This window comes from Drosophila ananassae, chromosome XL (genome assembly GCF_017639315.1).
Source record: "Drosophila ananassae strain 14024-0371.13 chromosome XL, ASM1763931v2, whole genome shotgun sequence".
Taxonomy (NCBI): domain Eukaryota; kingdom Metazoa; phylum Arthropoda; class Insecta; order Diptera; family Drosophilidae; genus Drosophila; species Drosophila ananassae.
In genome coordinates, this window is record NC_057931.1 from 12568793 (window position 1) to 12587591 (window position 18799).

At 40.6% G+C, this 18799-nt stretch overlaps 1 protein-coding gene across 10 annotated transcripts in view; it reads right to left on the reverse strand.

Moving 5' to 3' along the window:
- Positions 1-18799, reverse strand: part of LOC6503023 (voltage-dependent T-type calcium channel subunit alpha-1G) — a 104474-nt gene that overhangs the window by 26151 nt on the left and 59524 nt on the right. For 4 of the 10 annotated variants that reach the window (XM_032453094.2, XM_032453093.2, XM_032453098.2 and 1 more), the window contains 11 exons: positions 17913-18024; positions 15746-15977; positions 15510-15684; positions 13050-13091; positions 9322-9443; positions 8783-8937; positions 6757-6849; positions 4281-4522; positions 1865-2516; positions 1400-1423; positions 61-456 (listed from right to left, as the gene is read on the reverse strand). In XM_032453094.2, coding sequence (XP_032308985.1) covers positions 61-456; positions 1400-1423; positions 1865-2516; positions 4281-4522; positions 6757-6849; positions 8783-8937; positions 9322-9443; positions 13050-13091; positions 15510-15684; positions 15746-15977; positions 17913-18024 — 2245 coding nt within the window. The remainder of the gene's footprint in view (positions 1-60; positions 457-1399; positions 1424-1864; positions 2517-4280; positions 4523-6756; positions 6850-8782; positions 8938-9321; positions 9444-13049; positions 13092-15509; positions 15685-15745; positions 15978-17912; positions 18025-18799) is intronic. The other 6 variants (XM_032453097.2, XM_032453100.2, XM_032453095.2 and 3 more) reach the window with 5 other exon arrangements.

Genomic DNA, 18799 nt, shown 5'->3' on the forward strand with positions numbered 1-18799 from the left:
GGGGTGATCATCAGAGGGGTCAGAATATAACAAAAATAATGTCCAAAAGGACCTGCTCACCTGCCAAATGCTGCCATCGCCCGCCTGCGTCATCTTTTCGGTGGAGAAGATGGTGCTCTTCTCGATGGTGCCGCTGCCACCGCCGGCTCCGTTCTGGTGGCTGCTGGTGCTGCTAGTGTTGGTGTTGCCACCGCCAGCGCCGGCGGAGGCGGCTGCGGCTGCGGAGGAGGAAGAGGTGGCGGCAGCTGCTGCTGCTGCCGCTGCCGCTGCGGCCGCGGCCGCCGCTGTTCCTGCCACTGTGGCCACTGTGGTGGCGGCCGAGGAGGCGCTGCCCGCCGCCGGATCGTTGCTGAGGGCGGGGGGCGTGTGCAGCAGGACATACTCGTTGAACATCACCGAAGGACGCCGGCTGGCGGAGGTGGGCGGGCTGAGGAAGCCCGAGGTGCAGGGATGGCTCTGTTTCGGCGGCAGGAGGATGGGAATTAGAGAACTAAACTCGAAAGCAAGGCGACTTCAAGGATAGGAGAATGAAAGGACAACGTTTACAATGAGGCTCTAAGCTAGGCAGGACAAGCAGCAATGAGGGTAGAAGACTTACAAGGATTCTAAACTATAAGGGATATATATCCAAGGGCTTTAGCTTTGTTGGTTTTTAATAATTTGTACAGGGCCTATCTTACAGGACCTACAGGTAGGCCTGCAGGTCCTTAACAATAAAAGACAAAACCATAAAGAAAATAAAAGAGTACTAACTACAAATCCCTCTTTAATTTCCCCCTTAATGTCATAGTTTCCCATAAAAATAATCCACAAACACTAGCCCTTCCAACTGCCATTTCCCAGCGACCGCAAAGAACTTAAATCGTTACAAATTTTCAACAAACACCTCTAACACGTATTCGATTCGAGTGTTAATGGCGGGAAAGGATATGTACAAGGATATATACAGACAATATGTACACTTTTTATATACAGAAAGGGGGGGCTCTCGTCTCAAATGCCACTTAAATACGCAAACAAAACGAAACGAAATGAATAATTAATGGCCCTTTCGGCGGGACAATGGGCTGGAACAATGGCTCCGAGGACTTATCAATGGGGCAATCGCTATAAGCTATATAGCATATATACATACTATATATCTGCTTACTATATACACAAAAAATATATGTAAAAACAATAAAAAAAATTAGTAGAAACAAGGGGGAAACCAACTGCACTTAATATGCAAACATATCGTTTATATCTACAATTTGTAATTTTCTATTTTTTCATTTCGATTCCTGCCCTCTCCGCATGCCCTGTCTAATGTCAAAGGTCAAACTGGGCCAGGTCAGGGCATACAAGGGATAATACTTGATTTATTTATTTATTTATTATTCAGTTTTTGGTTCAGTACCTTGCCTAAGTTTCCCAACTGCAGCTATTAGCAGGGTTTACAACAAATATGAAAGAATATTAATATTATTTGATTTTATTTTATTAGAGAGTGGGTTCTGTTTTAATTCTGTCTGTTTCTGTTTTCTTTTTTGAATATTTATATTTATCTTATTTTTGTATTTTTTTTAGGGGAATTTGGAAATATGATATATATTCTTTTTTATTTTTTTTTGGCTTTAATGTTTCGGTTCGAATCGATTCTCGGCATGAACTTTTGAAAAATATGTCATTTTTTTAGAGTTGGGAAATGTTTTTTAAAAATATTATAATTTAGATTTTAAACATTTTCCAACACTATTTTTTAAGACACTTTCTTCTTGTGTTTCTCTTGGGATCTGGGGTGTTTCGTGAGGTGGGTTTGTGATTTTTTTGATTTTTGATGAGTATTTTAAGTTAGTCCCCCCCTTAGGGCCCGCATACTCACAATTAACTGCTCCGAGTCGATCATCTGCTGGGGGAACTTGAGAAGTATCGTCTTCTGCTCCCCGCCACTCCCCTCGGGCTTCAGCTGGTGGTGGGCGGAGGACTTTTTCAGCGATGAGCTGCGTGGCATGCCACCGGATGTCCCAATTGCCCCACCATCGTTGCCAGTTATCGATTGTTCTGTATTATCGGATGATGATTGTTGCTGTTGTTGCACCTGAACCTGCTGCTGCTGCTGCTGTTGTAGTTGTTGTTGATGCTGTTGGTGATGGGCCGAGGACATGGTCACACTGGCTGCACTACCATTAATACCGTTAACCAATGCCACTGTGGTGCAACTGGCCGCATTATTGTGGTTGTTGCTATTATTGTTGTTGTTGTTGCTGGTGGTGGTATTGGTATTGGTGTTGGTGTTGTTGCCACTATGATGGTTGCCATTGTGATTGCTACTATTGTTGTTATTGTTGTTATTATTATTGTTGCTGGCGGAATTTAGGGGCACCATAACGGTAATCATCTGATCCTGAATACTGGACGGCTTCCGATTACTGTACTTGGGGCACTTCGGATGGTGGCACTTGATCCGCGACGGCGAGAACGTCAGATTGTCGGCATTCGGTAGGAGGCCCTCTTTGCGTTGCTGCCTCTGATACCTACAGATGTGGTACATGTGGCAGGTGTGGCACGTTGGTTGTATGCGAATGCGAGGGGTAGGAGGAGGAGGAGGTAGAATAAAAACTCGATTAGCAACACATTCGGGAACTGTTTGCGGACTTCACACTCATGTCTGTACACAAAACATCGTGTTCTCTGTGGGGTCATATCCTTTCTTGCTTCTGGATGGGGGGGGCAGGTCCTTACGGGTAGCGGGGTAGGGGAGGGTGGAGAGCATTTTGCAATTTGCACATGCAGGTGGGTCGGATTGGGGTGGCTCTTGGGTGTCCTTTTGTACGTGCACTCTCATTTCATTTGTTGTGTCAGTGTGATGTCGCTTTCAAGTGAGTGTACAGGAGTGTGTGTAAGAGTGTGTGTTTAGGAGTGTGCTTAGCCAGTAGACAGACAACAATCGCAATTACATAATTCAATCAAATGAACTAAGGACAACGACAGTACAAAAATGCAAATGATCCAAATTAACACGAGTCCCAGCCGCGGATTCAGTGCCATTCGTACTCTGTACTCTGTATTGTGTATTTTATTTTTATTTTTTTAAGCATCGCTCTGTGTGGCAGCTAGAGTGTGAGGCACGTAGGGATATCAAAGGATTCAAGGGGATATATAGATAAGGAATAAGGAATAAGGACTAAGGAGGTAAAAGGCACAGGATAAGGACTATAGAGGGCTGTCTAGGGAGTGGCTGGTTTGATTTTTTTTTTCTACGAGGTTCCACTGATGATGTCCTTCCGAAGAAGACTAATCTCACTAATGTGTTTCCTCTCTAAGGATATAAAATATATCCTTTTCTGTTTAAGGTGTGTCTAATATCAGTTTTATTCATTTCTTGGTTCATTTAGTCTCCTAATAATCTATATTATTTATGACTGATTTTTGAAACAAACAACATCCAGGCTAGCTTTTAACATTTAAAGAAATATTTTTCCAAAAGCTAATATATTTTTTAAGACTAGCCTTTATAATCAAGATGCCCTAGCCTAGAGCTGATATTTTTTAAGACTAATTTCTAAAAGCAGGATGCGAGACACTGGAGCAGATGCAGGTTTCAAAAAAAAATATATTAAAAAAATAGACAGGAAAAAAATAAATAAAAAACAGTAACTTAAGACTTTATTTTTAAACACAAGTAAAAAAAAAATAAATTAAATTAAAATTAACAACCCGAATACCACTGTAACATATTCTTACATTTCTCAAGTCTTTATTTCCAAAACTTTTGAAAAAGTTTTTGAATAAAATATTTTATAGAAATGCCCAAAAAAAATATGCTGCCTTGGAATTCGTGCTTGGATTTTAAGACTTTTCTTGAAACCAAATAGAATGAATAGTATTTGAAAATTTATTCTTTTTGGTTTCAAAATTTATAAAGAATTTAAAAAAGAAAAATGAATTTTTTTAATTTCCCTGCTGGAAACACAGAATTTATGAATTATTTGAAGAAAATTTGGAGAAAACCACGTGATCTTGAGGAGAAAACTCCATGTCCGCAGCTTGAACTCTTCCCTGTGAGAGGTTAGTGTCTTCTATTATTAAAAAAAAAGACTAAAGCCTACTGCCTTTTGAGTGAGATTCGAGAATCGAGACTCGAGACTCAAAGGATCAAGGATCGCAGATGAAAACCGACCGAGAGAGACCGATACTGAGACATGTAAGAGAAAGATAGGGAGGGGGAACTCAACTGGAAACTAAATCAAGGAACGGAAAACGTAATTGAATGAAATCAAAAGGTACAAGCAGCATACTTATATAATCTGTACTTCTTTAACATTCGTCTCTTGAAGCGGCGCCACAGGTGAGCGATGTATTTGACGATCTCCGCGTAGCAAGTGGCAGGCTCCGAGTTGTTTGTGCTGCTGGCCAGGGTCGAGGTGGAGGTGTATCGGGCCCGCTCCTGTCGCATTCGTTCCATTTCCCGTTTCTTCGTCTCCGAGAACTGGGTGGCGATGACGACCAGGCACAGGTTGATCATGAAGAACGAACCGATCTGTTGGGAAAGGATATTTTCATTAAACATTTTTGTCAGTAGTAAGAGCTTCTAGGAAGAGTGGTATGATTGTTCTCCTGTAAGCTCCCTGTAAGGATACTTATTTTATTCCATAGAGGGGAAGCTATACAATGAGATCTCTCCTCTATTTTCCAGTCATTTGAGCCCCTTGAATTATGATTTAAAGGCTTTAAACTGAGAACAAGTACCGGATAGATGATAGATGATATTTCTTATAGATTTTATAGAAAGAAATCTATATTTCTTTGTCATGAAGGCCCTTTAGAGGATGATATTAATAGTTTTAGACAGCTACAGTACCGGGTATTACCATATTCGTCCTTGTATCTGAGAGCCCATAAAAGTATGCTTTAAAAAGTGGCAGTACCGGGTATCATTGTTCTCTCTTACCTTAAAAGTTAAGAGTTTACTAGTCATATAAACGGTTTTAAACCCAATCTTATTTTTTTTAGGAAAATGTAGTACCGGCTATCATTCTTCTCTGTCACTGTCCCTTTATTCCTGATAAAGTTTGCTTTTAAATAGCTTTTTAAAGCTTAAGTATCGGGTATCATTATATTATTATTATTTAAAGTGGTGTAGTACCGGATATATATCACAAATTCTTCTCATGTAAGCATCACACTCTTATTTTGTTTAGGGAATTGAAGTACCGGCTATCATTCTTCTCTGTCTTGTGAGCCCCCAAAAGTATGCTTCTAAACTACCCTTTAGCCTTGAAACTCAAGTACCGGCTATCATTATAAAATTATTATTAAAATTAGGACAAATTCAACCGAAATTTAAAAAAAAATCACCCAAAATATTCGTATTAAAATCAAAACCGTAATAAATATAAAAGATATAGGCATAAATTGGCCGAGGTCCTTGCCGGCAGGTGGCGCTTTCGTACTTTCTGGGAAAACTTTTCGCATTTCCGTTTAAAAGTTTTCGTTTTCATTGCTGCTAGCGACAAATGCAAACTGAAACTTTGGCCATGCTTTTGTTTATAACACCCACGTCCCAGCTCGTCCTTCGTCCTTTGGCGGTCTGATGGGACCTTTGGGGGAAAACCTTTTTCAGTTAGCCACTTAAATTCAATTAGCTGGGGGATCGGACGAGCACCAACACCACCACCACCAGGTGGTCAGCGAGGGAATCACCAGGAGCTGATCCAAAACTTATCGGGATTATGTTTTTCCAACTGAATTGCACAAAAATGATTGCAAAGAAAGCAAATAAGTTTGAGGAAAGAAGTTGCCAAGTTTTCGTTTTGCGAGAAAGTTTCCGGTTTTATAAATTATTTAGTTGCCGAGTTTCAGAGCTTAAAATGGTCTAAATCTCTGTTAGTCTCTGGTAGTCTAGTCTCTGGCAACACAACCCTTCCCATCCAAAATGCTGGCAAAGTTTAAATTGAAAACATATTTCGGGGAAACAAAGAAGGCGCTTCTAATTTCGGGAAACTCGTGAGCTTGACAGAAAATGCATAAAACATAAAAAAGCAATTTCCCTCCATAACGAACCCCCATCCCATCCAATAGTGGAAACTATTTGCATACCGAAAGTTGTTGCCAACAGGACTAAAATCATTTTGCACACAGAACAGAGAAATGAACAGCGACAGAGACAGATAGAGGGGAGGAGAAAGAGATGGGGCATTCAAGAGGCTGGGGCTAAGCAAACTTCAAACATAAATAATGAAACTCTCGCATGTGACTGGGTCTGGGACTGTCTCTATGAATCTGAATCCGAATCTGCACTCTGTGGATCTGTATTTGTGAAATATAAAGGCTTTTAATTAGTCCAAGGACACCTGAGCACAAACATCCTGCCATGCAAATGTCCACTCCAAGATGCCACTACCCGAGAGTGGACAGACAACATGTTGCAAGGTGTGCTGGCAGCAACATCATCATGAAGCTCATAGTATTTTTAGTGGAACAACTTTCCACCTGAACTATGCAGTGTGTGTTGTGTTGTGGTCATAGTTTGAAAGTAATTTACTTATTTACATTCGCAAATTGCTTTAGCATACTTTTCCCCAAAAAAAATACAGAAAAAACAATAGCACTTGGCCGAGCCACTTTCCCTTGCCCGCTGGCTGCTTCAGACCAATTAGTCTCGACGAGAAAGTTTAAGTCGCTTTAAGCCCCGATTCCGAATTAAATATTCAATTCGTGATCAAAGCAGAGACCCTTAACCCCTCAACCACCCACTATATAAACTATACTCACCACAATCAGCAGCACAAAGTATATCCAATCCCAAAAGCTGTGCGCATCCTGCACGTAATACATTATGTCCGTCCAGCCCTCCAGTGAGATGACCTGCAAATCCAGCAAATATTTCACCGTAATTAGCGTGAGCTCACACATCCGCAAAAAGATACTATATACTATATATACTATATATACATATACGTATGCAAAGTAAGGCACAGGGCTCTGGCGTTTTATTGTTCACGCCCGCCATTGTTCGGCGAGCAATTAGGATTGCCTTTTGGAAGTCGGACCACGTCACGTATACGTAATGTGCGGAGGCACAGGCGGATGATGGGGAAGGCAAAAACTGACCTAAGTTTACGTGCCTCAAATTGAGGCAGGGGGCATTAAAGGGGTCAGCCGTACATCAGCATCAAAATAATATGTTATGATTGCCGTTTCATGGAATTTATTATTTTTGAATTGGGGAAAATAAGGGGAAACAGATGGGTCAAGTGGGGGATTAAGTAAAAAATATAATAAATAATGGGGTTTCAAGGGGATAGTTGGGTTAATCTTTAAGGGTGTTTAGGTATAAAGATGATACTTATATTAAAAATAAACTAATAAGATGAGGGATGTAGTTTTAGTTATAAATTCTGTCAAAAATTGTAGTATTTGTTACCTCTTAAAAACTTCCTACCAGTCACCTACAACCCCTGGAAACCCCCAGGTAGAAAGACACCAATATGAAGCTCAAGTAGCCAATTGGAAGGCAGGACAATTAAGGTGCCATTACGCGGTGTAGCCTCCATCGCCACCTCCACCTACATCTCAAAATCTGACCTCTGACCCTTGGGGTTATTAAACAAACCACCATGTTCGGCGAGCCAGTTGACGGTGTCGGTTTCATAGCTTAACATGCACTTGATTTCGGCTTAATTACTCCGTCCTGCCATCGACCTGCATACCAATAGGTCCTGCCGTCCTGCTGCCCGCGACTCTCGGCCGTAATTGACATATCAATTAGGGCGGGCCTCGAAGGAGGATTGAATTTATGTGGGATGCTCCGGAAGGCACTCCAACGAGTCACCATTCTATATACTATATACTACATAGTATCTGTTACAATATCGCTTTCAATATCTGGTTTCATTCTCTGTCCCTTCTCTGCTAACCAGATTTTGTTACTAACTGTCAGTTGTTTTGTTTTTCTTCCTTGTTTTCTAAAGAGTGGAGGGACGGGGGAGTTGTATCCTTTCGCCAGCAGTTGACACTGAATTAGCATGCAACGTTCTGCTGCCACTCGCCTGTTGCTATTTGTTCAACAAAGTTGAGAATTAATTGCGAGGGGATTTTAAAGCAAACAGGGAATACTAAATCAGGGGGGATAAGTGTCATGGCATAAAGTTGTTTGGTGTTAATAAAAAAATAAGCAAAAATATGCAAAGACTACTTTAATTCTACTTTGGTTTCAGGGATTATTATGTTAGAAATTGGTTCCGGGAATATTTGGGTCCTGCAGCTTACACAGTAGCTCCTTGTGGGGCTTAACTATAAAGGAGGTGGGGGATATAGTTGGTTTCAACTGGGGAGTGTTTTGAATATAATGTTTATATCAAGTTTCAGAAGGATAGCTTTAGAGATAGGTGAGTTATGGACATTATAAGTAACTAACGGACAGACGGACAAGCGGACAAACGGACAGGCTTATAAGGCTTTTGGGAGATGATCTTAAAAGAGGGAATATTATTAATAAAATTTATACAAATTTTCAGAATGATAGCCTTGGAAATAGGTGAGTTATGGGAATTACTAGAAACCAACGGACAGACGGACAGGTGGACAAACTTATAGTCTTATAAGGCTTTTTGGGTGATGATCTTAACAAAAAGGACCAGATAGATAGGCTTTGGAGATAGGCCAGTTATGGACACTACAAGAAACTAACGGACAGGCGGACAGTCTTATAAAGCTTTTAGAAGATGATCCTGATTAAAAACTTTAAAACAACATAATTAATTAGCAATACTTATAGCTCCATAAAGATCAAACTTACCAAAAATATGGCCACCCAGGCCATACCGATATTATCGAAGGATATGGTGCCCTGGAAGGGATTCTCGCCGCTCGGCTTGCAGGTGGTGTAGTACTGATTCCAGTTGACGCAAGACGTGTTCGTTGGCTCATTGAAGTCGAACAGCTTGGCCTCCTCTGCAGGAGTGAAGGATGAACGAGGACGAGGCGCAGGACGAAGCGCAGGAGGAGGGGAAACGGAAACGGAAAGCGTATTGTTGTAATTGTAATTGTGATTGCTTCGGTGGCTCTGGCTGTCATTAAGCGACAGCGAGAGGGCAATTAAAAATGCCATCAAATTTGATTACGGCGCAATTTGCACTTCATTTAGCTCTAAAGTTAATGTAATTGACATGGACATGGAGGTGGACATGGAATGGGGACTGCGATGGCGGGTAATAGTGGTGGGATATTACGGGGAGATAGTGTTGGGAAATGGCAAGGAGATAGTGGTGGGATATTACGAGTAGATAGTGGTGGGATATACGGGGAGATAGTGGTGAGATATTAGGAAGGACTTACCGTTGCAGACCATAGAGCCGATGCGATAGGGTGGGAAGTTGCCGCACAGATGCATCCCCGAGTCGTTGGGCGTCGAGCAGATGTAGTCCTGATCCTTTGAGAACTCGTAGTACTGCGACAGGCTAAAGGTGCGATGGTTACAGAGAATTAGGAGAGTCATGGGGTGCGATATTCAGTTTCGATCAGAAGAACATCCAGCACACAAAGAAACAAAGTGTTTTGAAATTTCACACCAGAGAAATAGAGAGAGATATATATATATAGAAAGAGAAAGAGAGCCGAAGATTTTCCCAAAGAAAGAGACAGAGAAAAAGAGAGAGATAAATAGAGAGCACAAAAAGAACAATTAATAATCGTGATCCGTAATCCTGAATAAGAAATCTGTATGTTTACATCGAGATTTACGTAGACAGAGAGAGATAGAGAGATAGATAGATAGATGTTTAAATTAAAGCGTACGCATGATCGATAAATTAATTTTGATTTTGGTGCTTAATTTTGTGGTTGATCGGCTCACGCGTGACACGTAGCTACACGAGAACATTCAACTAATTGGAGTGAAATAGATAATGCCAATTCGTGAGGCAAACGATAAAGCTAAAACTGAACAGAGAGTGACAGAGTGAGACACGGTTGACTAATGCATTAGAAACAGTTTGAGAGAGCGAGATAGTAGGGGTTAGATGGTGAGCAGGTGAGTGAGCGATAGAGTGAGACGACAGCTAGATCTCCCACACACAAGGAGAAATGGAAAGTCAGAGAAAGCAGAAAGAGAGCGGAAGGAGCGGAGAGAGCAGAGGATCTAGTAAGCGACAAAGCCACAGAGCAGGTGAGCAGGTGAGTACAGTTAGCCACAGACCAACTGTTTCTGAAGAGAGAGTGAGACATAAGCGAGCCACAAAGCGCCAACTAAACGGACCGAAAAAAAATGGAACTAAAGCAAAGCAAAGGCGGGAAGAGTGGGAGGAGAAAGAAGCTAAAGAAAGCAGAGGCGGTGGTGGCAGGAGAATTGGGAGTGGGGGTTACCTCGTAAAAAAAGGAAATGAAAACGCCAAAGCAATTTAAATTAAACGCGCAATGTTGCCACAAAATGGCCGACGCCGGAAACTTGCGACTTCAAAAAATTGTCTGCCTGAGTGTCAGCCCGTGTGTCGGTGTGTCGGTGTGTCAGTGTGTCAGTGTGTGTGATTTGGCATGTCAGTGTGTGTGTGTGTGTGAGTGTATTTGCCAGGACCTGTCTGTGTGCGTGCGACAATAAAATGTATTTAATATGCACGTGCAAGCACGGCACTGACAGCGAAAGCACTAAAAAGAGACGCAGGACGAAGGGAGAGTGAGAGTGGGACGGAGAGGGAGACTGAGAGTGAGACGGGGGTAGAAGTAGAGGCGACACCGCAAGTGAATTTTGAAATATTCTGCGCTTGCCATTCCTCGTGTCACACATTTTTTTCCCCCATCACTGTTTTTTTTTTTTCAACACACTTGCCATGCCCCACCATCTGCACATTTCTTTGCACAATTCGCAACAATTCGCACGCTTCAATGTATGCATGGAGTCCTTTTTCACATATGCATCAGTGTGTGTCTGTGTGGTGTGTGTGTGTAATTGTTGTTCTTGATTTGAATGTGTGAGTGACTAGAGGAGGAGGAGGAGGAGGGGCTTGGGGGAATGTCTGAGTAGCAGGGGGCAGCTTTAAATACCTTTGCAATAGAAACTGATGGTTTTTCCTGTAAAAAGAGTTCAGCTTACAAGAGATACACATACATACGCACACACAGACAGCGTATTGGTGTGCGGGAATAGTGTGCCTGTTCCTGTGCTTGTGTATGTGTTTTTTTTTTTTAGTTTTTTTCTCTCTTCTTTATTTTTGTTTATTTGTGTGTTCCATTTTACTGTGCTCCACTGTACAGTATTATGTTGTATGTGTGGTTGTGTATTTTCAAAAAAAAATATGCGTTTTCCAACATTGGAAACTCGACTTCTGAATACCTTTCGCTTTTTTATTCAAAAATTGTTTAATCAAAAGGTGCGAGGACTATTTTTTTAATAATATTTTGTGCTCAGAGCTAGGTTTTAATTTGCAATATTTATTACTCCTTTTTGTAGGAGTTTCTAATTCGAACATCTAAAAAATGTAAATACTTTTAAGTATTTGATTTTAGTATTATTTTAACCACTCAGAGAATGGGGAATATTTTTGAGGGAAGAAGGTATTTCATTTACCATTTTTGTGGGAAAGGACAAATGTCCTTTTTTTTGTGTGGTGTGCTGTTGCTAATTGGTATGCTTGTTATTTCGGTTGTTTGTGTCCTAACTTCCTGGGGGTTCCCAAAAACATGTCATATTTGTTTGCAGAACCTCAAACACACACGACAACAACAAAAAATACTAAACAACAGAACAAAAAATGAGAATAGAAATTGAAAAACAAAAACCGAATATTTGGAAAATGCAACACAAACAAGTACAGGCAGTAGAGGCGACAGAGGCGACACAGACGACGCCCTCTGACCCCAATTCTATACATGTATATTATATAGTATAGGAGTGTGTGTGTGTGTGTGTGTGTGTGTGCTGCGGTGTAGTTTGCAGTTGAGATCAGGTTCAAGTGGTGCCACATCAACAACTCTAGACACAAAAATGGAGCGTACATCAAGTGGGCTAAGGCTAAAAATATATATGTATATACCAAGGGGGGGTATTTACCAAAAAAAAAAAAGAGAAAAAAACAAGAAAACCGAACAAGAGGGTTAACAACTATGGTGGCTTTAGACGGGTTAAGTTTTGGGGCTTGCTCTGGGTGTTTAAATCTGTGAGGAGCAGTGTGAGTGTTAAAGACAGAAACAGAAGACACACACACACACGCAATAGGAGAGAAAGAGATGGAGATAGAGCTTGCGAAAGAGAGGGGGCTAGAGCTACTCGGTATGCTGAGCGGTTGTCTAGTTTTTAGTTTAGTTTAGTTCATTTTAGTTTAGTTATTGAGTATAACTCTGGTACTTCGTATGTATATATATGTATATATATTCGTATATCTTAAAAAACATTACTAATACAATAAGAAAGAGACAGATAGAGAGTTAGAGCTGTTTAGAGGCGGAACTAGAACAAATCGTATTTTTGTATCATATCGTATATGGCCAAGTTTATACTTAAACGTAGGTATATATAATAGATATATGCACATCTACTAATAGAGTATGTGTTTCAGAGTGAGTGTATTTCTGTATAGGTGTACAAACGAGTGGGAAAGTGACGGCTATAGAGGGAAAGTGTTTACAAGAGAGAGATAGTCGTAAGATTAGAGCAAGAAGGATGATTTTTAAACCCAATTTCCATTTATTTATTTAAAGAAAAATCTAAAATACAATGGCTACTTCTTTAGTTTATTTTATATTTTATTTAAGTAGCTTTTGTATTTAATTTTTCAAAGCTAGACAAAAATAAGAGATAGCAATATTTAGATAGAGACAGGTAGCGATAGAGCGGGAGGGAGCTAGGCTAGAGAGAGTTAGAGAGAGTATACATCGATATCTAGGGCTAGCTAGTAGTATTAGGTAGTATTTAGTAGTAGACGTCTATAAGAATCTGTTTTGTATCCACTTGGGGGTTTATTTTTTTCAGTGTCAGTGTTATAGTGGGTGTGTGTTTGGCTGTGTGTGTGTTTCTTTGGGGGTGTGTCGGTGTGTGGGTTAGTAAAGGGGGGAAATAAATCATTTTATCTTACGAGTTAACACGGACTCGAACTCTGTACACTTCAGGTAGTCCCCTGTAAACAAAAAATTTGTTCCCGGTATGATTTTTGTTTTTGTTTCATATCATCTGCTTTTGTAGGTAGATTGTATTTTTTTTGTTAAATTTTTTTAATTGTTTGTTTCAAAAGTTTTCAAAGATTTCAAGATTTCAAACCAAAAAATAAACAGAGAAGTTATCCTAGAAATTTGTTTTCTATTTTTGTATTTTTTTCTTGGCTGCCAATTAGTTTCTAATTTGTTCTCATATTTTATTAATATTCACAATTAAATAAAAATGGAAAAAATATAGTTGAAAGAAACATAAAAGTGGAAAAGAACATATATGCATATATATCTATACATTGTTTTGCCATTTTTGTTGTCCTGCCAGGACGAGGTGTTATCCTCCTTGGCTTGTCTGTGTCTGTGAGTGTGATGGTGATTGCGAGTGTGAGTGTGAGTGTGAGGATGTGTGTATGGGTGTGTGGGTGTGAATAAACAGCATGACTTCGAGGGCTCACAATACAATATCACAGAAATTTTCGATTGTATGGTACATGGACTGCCTGTGCAAAATAAAGGTATTTCTTTAAAAACAAAAATTTCAATAACCAAAAATAATTACAAATACTGACAAATATCCCCAAAAAATATACAAATTTTTTAACCAAAATTCAAAATTCTGCTTTCTATTTGGCCTAAAAATACTCATTTACTTCTTATAAAAAAAAGTGATAAAAATTAATCAAAAAAGAGAATAAAATTATTTAAAAAATAATAAGCCGGACTATGCAATGCCAGTTGCACTCGATTATTTACAATAATTATTTGCGGATGGCTTTGCGGATGGCACACATTCCGTGAAGGAATGCGGCGAGAGCACAAATTTATTTGCGTATTTATGTTAGTATGTGGGCGGCTAAACAAACACTTTGTACAGCTGGGCATGCATAAGCAAACAAACAAACAACTGAACAAACAAACAAACAATCAAACAAAAGAAACGAAGGCCAACAAAGCAAAACGAAATGAAGTTTCTTGAGCGAAGCGCGCAGCGACCCAAAAACAAATTCCATTGCCTACTTTAAAGGGCTGCGATGTTTTCCTTTGCCTGTCAGTGTGTGTGTGTGTGTGTGTGTCTTTGTTTGCCTGCATGTCTGCGTGTGTGTGTTTGAGTGTGTGAGTGAATGTGACGCGTTGTAATACCGCCGTGGCCCAATGATAAATGATTGTTTTGGGCCAAGTTTAAAATATGTTGGCCAACTGATGACGACAGCACAGTGAACCGTTTTAAAGGACTTTCTCTAAAGGATTCTTTAACTTTTTTAAAGCTTAAAAAAAAAACATTTTAAGCCATTTGTCTTTTTATTTTTATATTTTTGTGGTCAGTTTGTATGTTTTTTTAAGAAAAATAAACATTAAGGATAATTCAGGATGTGAATAGAAAGTGTTTTAGCTATTAAGGATCTTTAATTTTCTAACTTTAATATATATATTGTTTTTTAACCAATATTTATCCTGATTTAAGGCTATAGGCCCTGCTTATAGCCAATTACTTCCTTTCCCGACATTTATCCTTAAAAACTGAACCTTAAACCGTTTAACTGTCGCATTGAAATTTTTATTTCGAGTCAAGGATTCGAATTATTTAACCGAATATGCTCATTAAGAATTATCCTGCCACCCACGGTGCAGGCTCTTTGAAGCCTTATCCCTGCTGCTGCTGTCACGACCACAAGGAGCCTGTTTCTGGGACCGCAAATGGTCGGAACAGCGGGTGGTGGGACAGCACAGGACAGGATGGGTAAGGACAGCAAGGACAACGGACAGGGACAGAGACAGAGCGACGGACCTCATCAAATTGACTCTGGCAGCCTTTTGGATTTCGTATGCAAATTGCGAGGACATTGATGCAGCTGGCTCGGCGGGATCTCAACTTGTTGGTTGGTTGGTTGGTGTGTGTGTGTGTGTGTGTCAGGCAGGCTCTTTCCTTCTTTTTTGTGTTGACGTGTTGTTTGTATTTCTGTTTTGTGGCTAAAAACCAAAAGCCAAACCGAAAAATCAAAAAACCAAAAATTTAAAAAAGCAAACAGCGAGAGTATGAAGAAAGCAGCCATGGAGCCTCAAAGCAGCCTCTCGGCCCTCAAAAATACAACCGAAAAAATATATTAAGAGACTCAAAAAGATATACACAAGATATATAATATATAGAGTATGCGAATTTGAATCGAGATACATAAGTACTTATATATAGTGGTATATATATACAGCATACATATATATTTCATATATGCCCAAGGATAATGGTACACATGATTATGCATGAGACTCGGAGGCGCCCGCAGACAGAGACCAACGCATGGCATCCCCATGACATCCCTCCCACAACATAGACGACCCCTTCGAAAACAAAAAAAAAAATGAACGAACTGTCCTTCGTCCTGGCAACTTACGTGATGGGATAGACCATGCCGACGGTACGCTCCAGGGTGCATCGCTGTCGCAGTATTCCCTCCCACAGCTGTACGCCGATGATCCCGAAGATGAAGAACACGAAGAAGCAGAGCAGCAGGACATTGCCCAGCATGGGCAGGGTGTCCAGCAGGAGCATCACCAGGATACGCATGCCTGTCAAATGGTTAGAGGTTAGTTCGACGAGGTCCTGCAGGTCCCAGATGGTGTCACTTACTCGGTATGCGATTGATGGCCCGCAGTGGTCGCAGGACACGAATCGTCCGGATGGCGGTCAGGTTGAGGTTCTCCACGTGCATCACGTACTCCAGCAGGCCGGCCAGGACGATGAAGAAATCGAGACGGTTCCACGAGTCGGCCAGATACGTGTTCTTCCCCCACATGCCCATGGCCACCATTTTGATGGTCATTTCAAGGGCGAAAAATGCAAAGATTATGTCGTCGAAGATCTAGTTTCGAGTTTGGAATAGATACGGAACAAGTTCAGATTTTGTTTAAGATTTTGGTTAAAGGATATAGCTAATAGAATAGAATAGAAGCAATTTAACTTAAAAGGACTCTCTCTAACGGATTATTTAACTGTAATATGGTTAAATAAAAATTAAAAAAAAAAATTTTAAAATATTCGCCCTCTTGACTTTTCATTTTCTCCAATTATTTTAGCTTTTCATTGCCAGTTTATGGCTTTTGGCTTGAAAGATAAAAGATTTAAGAAAAGAAAGGCGCAAAAAAAAACTTTTTTAATTTTCCGAAAAAAAAAAATTCCGCGCGGTGGCCTTCTATTTATACTCTGGCCGGGGCCGCCAAAACAGGTTGCGAATTATAAAACTAGCGGGAAAAAAATTAAGAATATTTTTTAATCATTCATTTTTGTTGTCAATGTGGAATATCCTTAGGAAGGATTATAGATGATTCAGGATAATGAAATAAAACAGGCTGTTAAGGATTTTCATAATTGGTTTTAATATTTATAGATTTTTGGCTAATATTTGTTAAACATCCTTATGCTATCCTTAACAAAGGCTTGAGAGGATGTCCTTCCAGCCTGTTTATAGCCTCTTCTGACATTTATCCTTAAAACCTTAGTCGATTTAAGGTTCAGCTTTTAACTGTAGCTGTTGTTTAACTTTATTTGGAATAAAATTTTAAATTGTTATTTTTTGATTTAAATGGGAAATATACATAAGAAGGATTAAGGACAATTCAGGACGAGGTTAGAACTAATTCGAAGCAATTAGAGAAACGTATGTTACGTATTATTTACTAAAAAAATTGAAGGTCTCTTAGATCTTCTTTTCTTAAGTCCTCTTAAGAGGACGCCTTGGGTCCTTGTGTCCTTCCTGTTGATTTGTTTCGATCCCCCGCCTCAAAATCCAATTCGATTAATGACCCCAATGAACTAACGAGACTCGATCAAATTAAAATTAGTCCAACCCGCAACTTAATGGCTGTCGGAGGACGCCGAGGGTGGCAAGGATGCGGCACAGGACATCACATGCACACGAAACGAGCTCGCCTTGGCGACATCATCGTCCTTCTCGTCCTCGTCCTCGTCGTCTTCGTCATCTTTTTCTTTCTTCAAGTAATTTGGCTTGTTTGCAGGATGGGCGGCAGGATATGAGGGGGGGAGTAGAAGGAAAAGGAGATGGAGAAGGAGAGGTGAGGGTTGTCAGAGGATTGACGGGGGGCGGTTACGCCCACTTATGTTACTGACTGCGACTGTCGTTGTCATTTTGACTTTGTGCTGTGTGCCAATTTGGCGATGTGCCTTCTCTTGTCTTGTCCTGGTCCTGGTCGGGGTTCAGGTCCTTTGGTCCTTTGGCCCCATCTCTGCATTGTCCTTACAAGTATCCTGTCTCTTCCTTTTTTCTTCCCCAAACTGTCGTGTTACTTTACACTTGTCTGCGGCCAAAAATGTCGCTCGCCTCGACTTACATATCATTTACAAACATTTTCGCACGTCGAGCTCGCCATTCTCCTCTATGCTTCTGTAATTGCCCCAACCACCCAACCACCCCCGACCCCACCCACCTTGTGGCTTGTGGCAGGCAGGGGATGGATGGTGGCGCCGCCTAATGAGCCGAAGTGCCTCGTTGGATGTCATCAGGCTGGAAGTCAGGAAGTGAGCCAAAAAATTGCTTAAATAAATGGCATTTAATGTGACACCGATGCTGACAGGCCCACCTGGGGAGCCAGGACTAACCGCCTCAGCCTCAGCCTCAGGCTCAGCCTCAGTAAACAGGACGAAGGACACAAGAAACCACACAATTGCCTCAGCCCCTGGCTCTCTCATAGACTCTTCTCCCATTTTATTAAAAATATTTACTTGCATTTAATGTTGGAATAAAATAGGTTTTTAGGTTTTAAGGTTTAAGGACACTCACCTGCAGGATCTTGCAACGATTCTTGACACAGGCATCGTCCACACAGGGCTGGTACATGCCCAGGGTGATGCAGTTCAGCAGGATGACCAGGATGGAGACACGCTCGAACCATGTGCGGTGGCAAGGACATGACTAGTTAAGTGGTAAACCATGGAAAGGCAAATATATGTTGGAGAGAGCTGGAGAAGAAAGTGGATGGAGAACGAGGACCTCTGATTGAAGGCGAAAGCAAGTTAAGCGAAAGAAGCGGGCTGGAATGGGTTTTTTGGGGCTTTTGGATTTAGATTCGGGTTGGATAACAACTTGCAGTTGCCTCTAATGCGCACTCAAGTGCTTGTTAACTTGCCCCACCACCCCTATTCTGCCTCTTGCCTGTTGCAAGCCCCAGCCCGAGTCCTGCGGAAAAGTCCTTTGGTTTGCTTTTGGTTTTTGGTTTTAGGTTTCTGGTTTTTTGGGTTATCTGGCTACAAATGCAGCAAATTGATGACAGTTGACAGTCGGGTCATAATACTGCATCCACTCCTATTTAACATTGTTATATTCTGCTTTATGGAGTGACTGCCATTTGACTTTCACTTCGACCTCTTTTATGCTCCTTGTGCATTAACACTTGACGTGGCTTCCAGTTATGGGAAAAGGGATACTAAAGCTTTAATAACAAGGATAACTAGGATATAATATGGTGTAAAGTTTATCTTAAAAAAGTGAATAAAGTATATAATATTATTAAATTTTAGGAGTGAGAAGTGGCTCTTTGTAGCAAAGACCACGGGGCGTATGAGTTATTTATTTAGGATGTATTAAAAATTGTTCGTTTGCAGTTTTGTTTGGCAGTTCTTACTTTGATTTGTTAGTTAAAAGAGTATAAAATATAAGCAATATGCTTT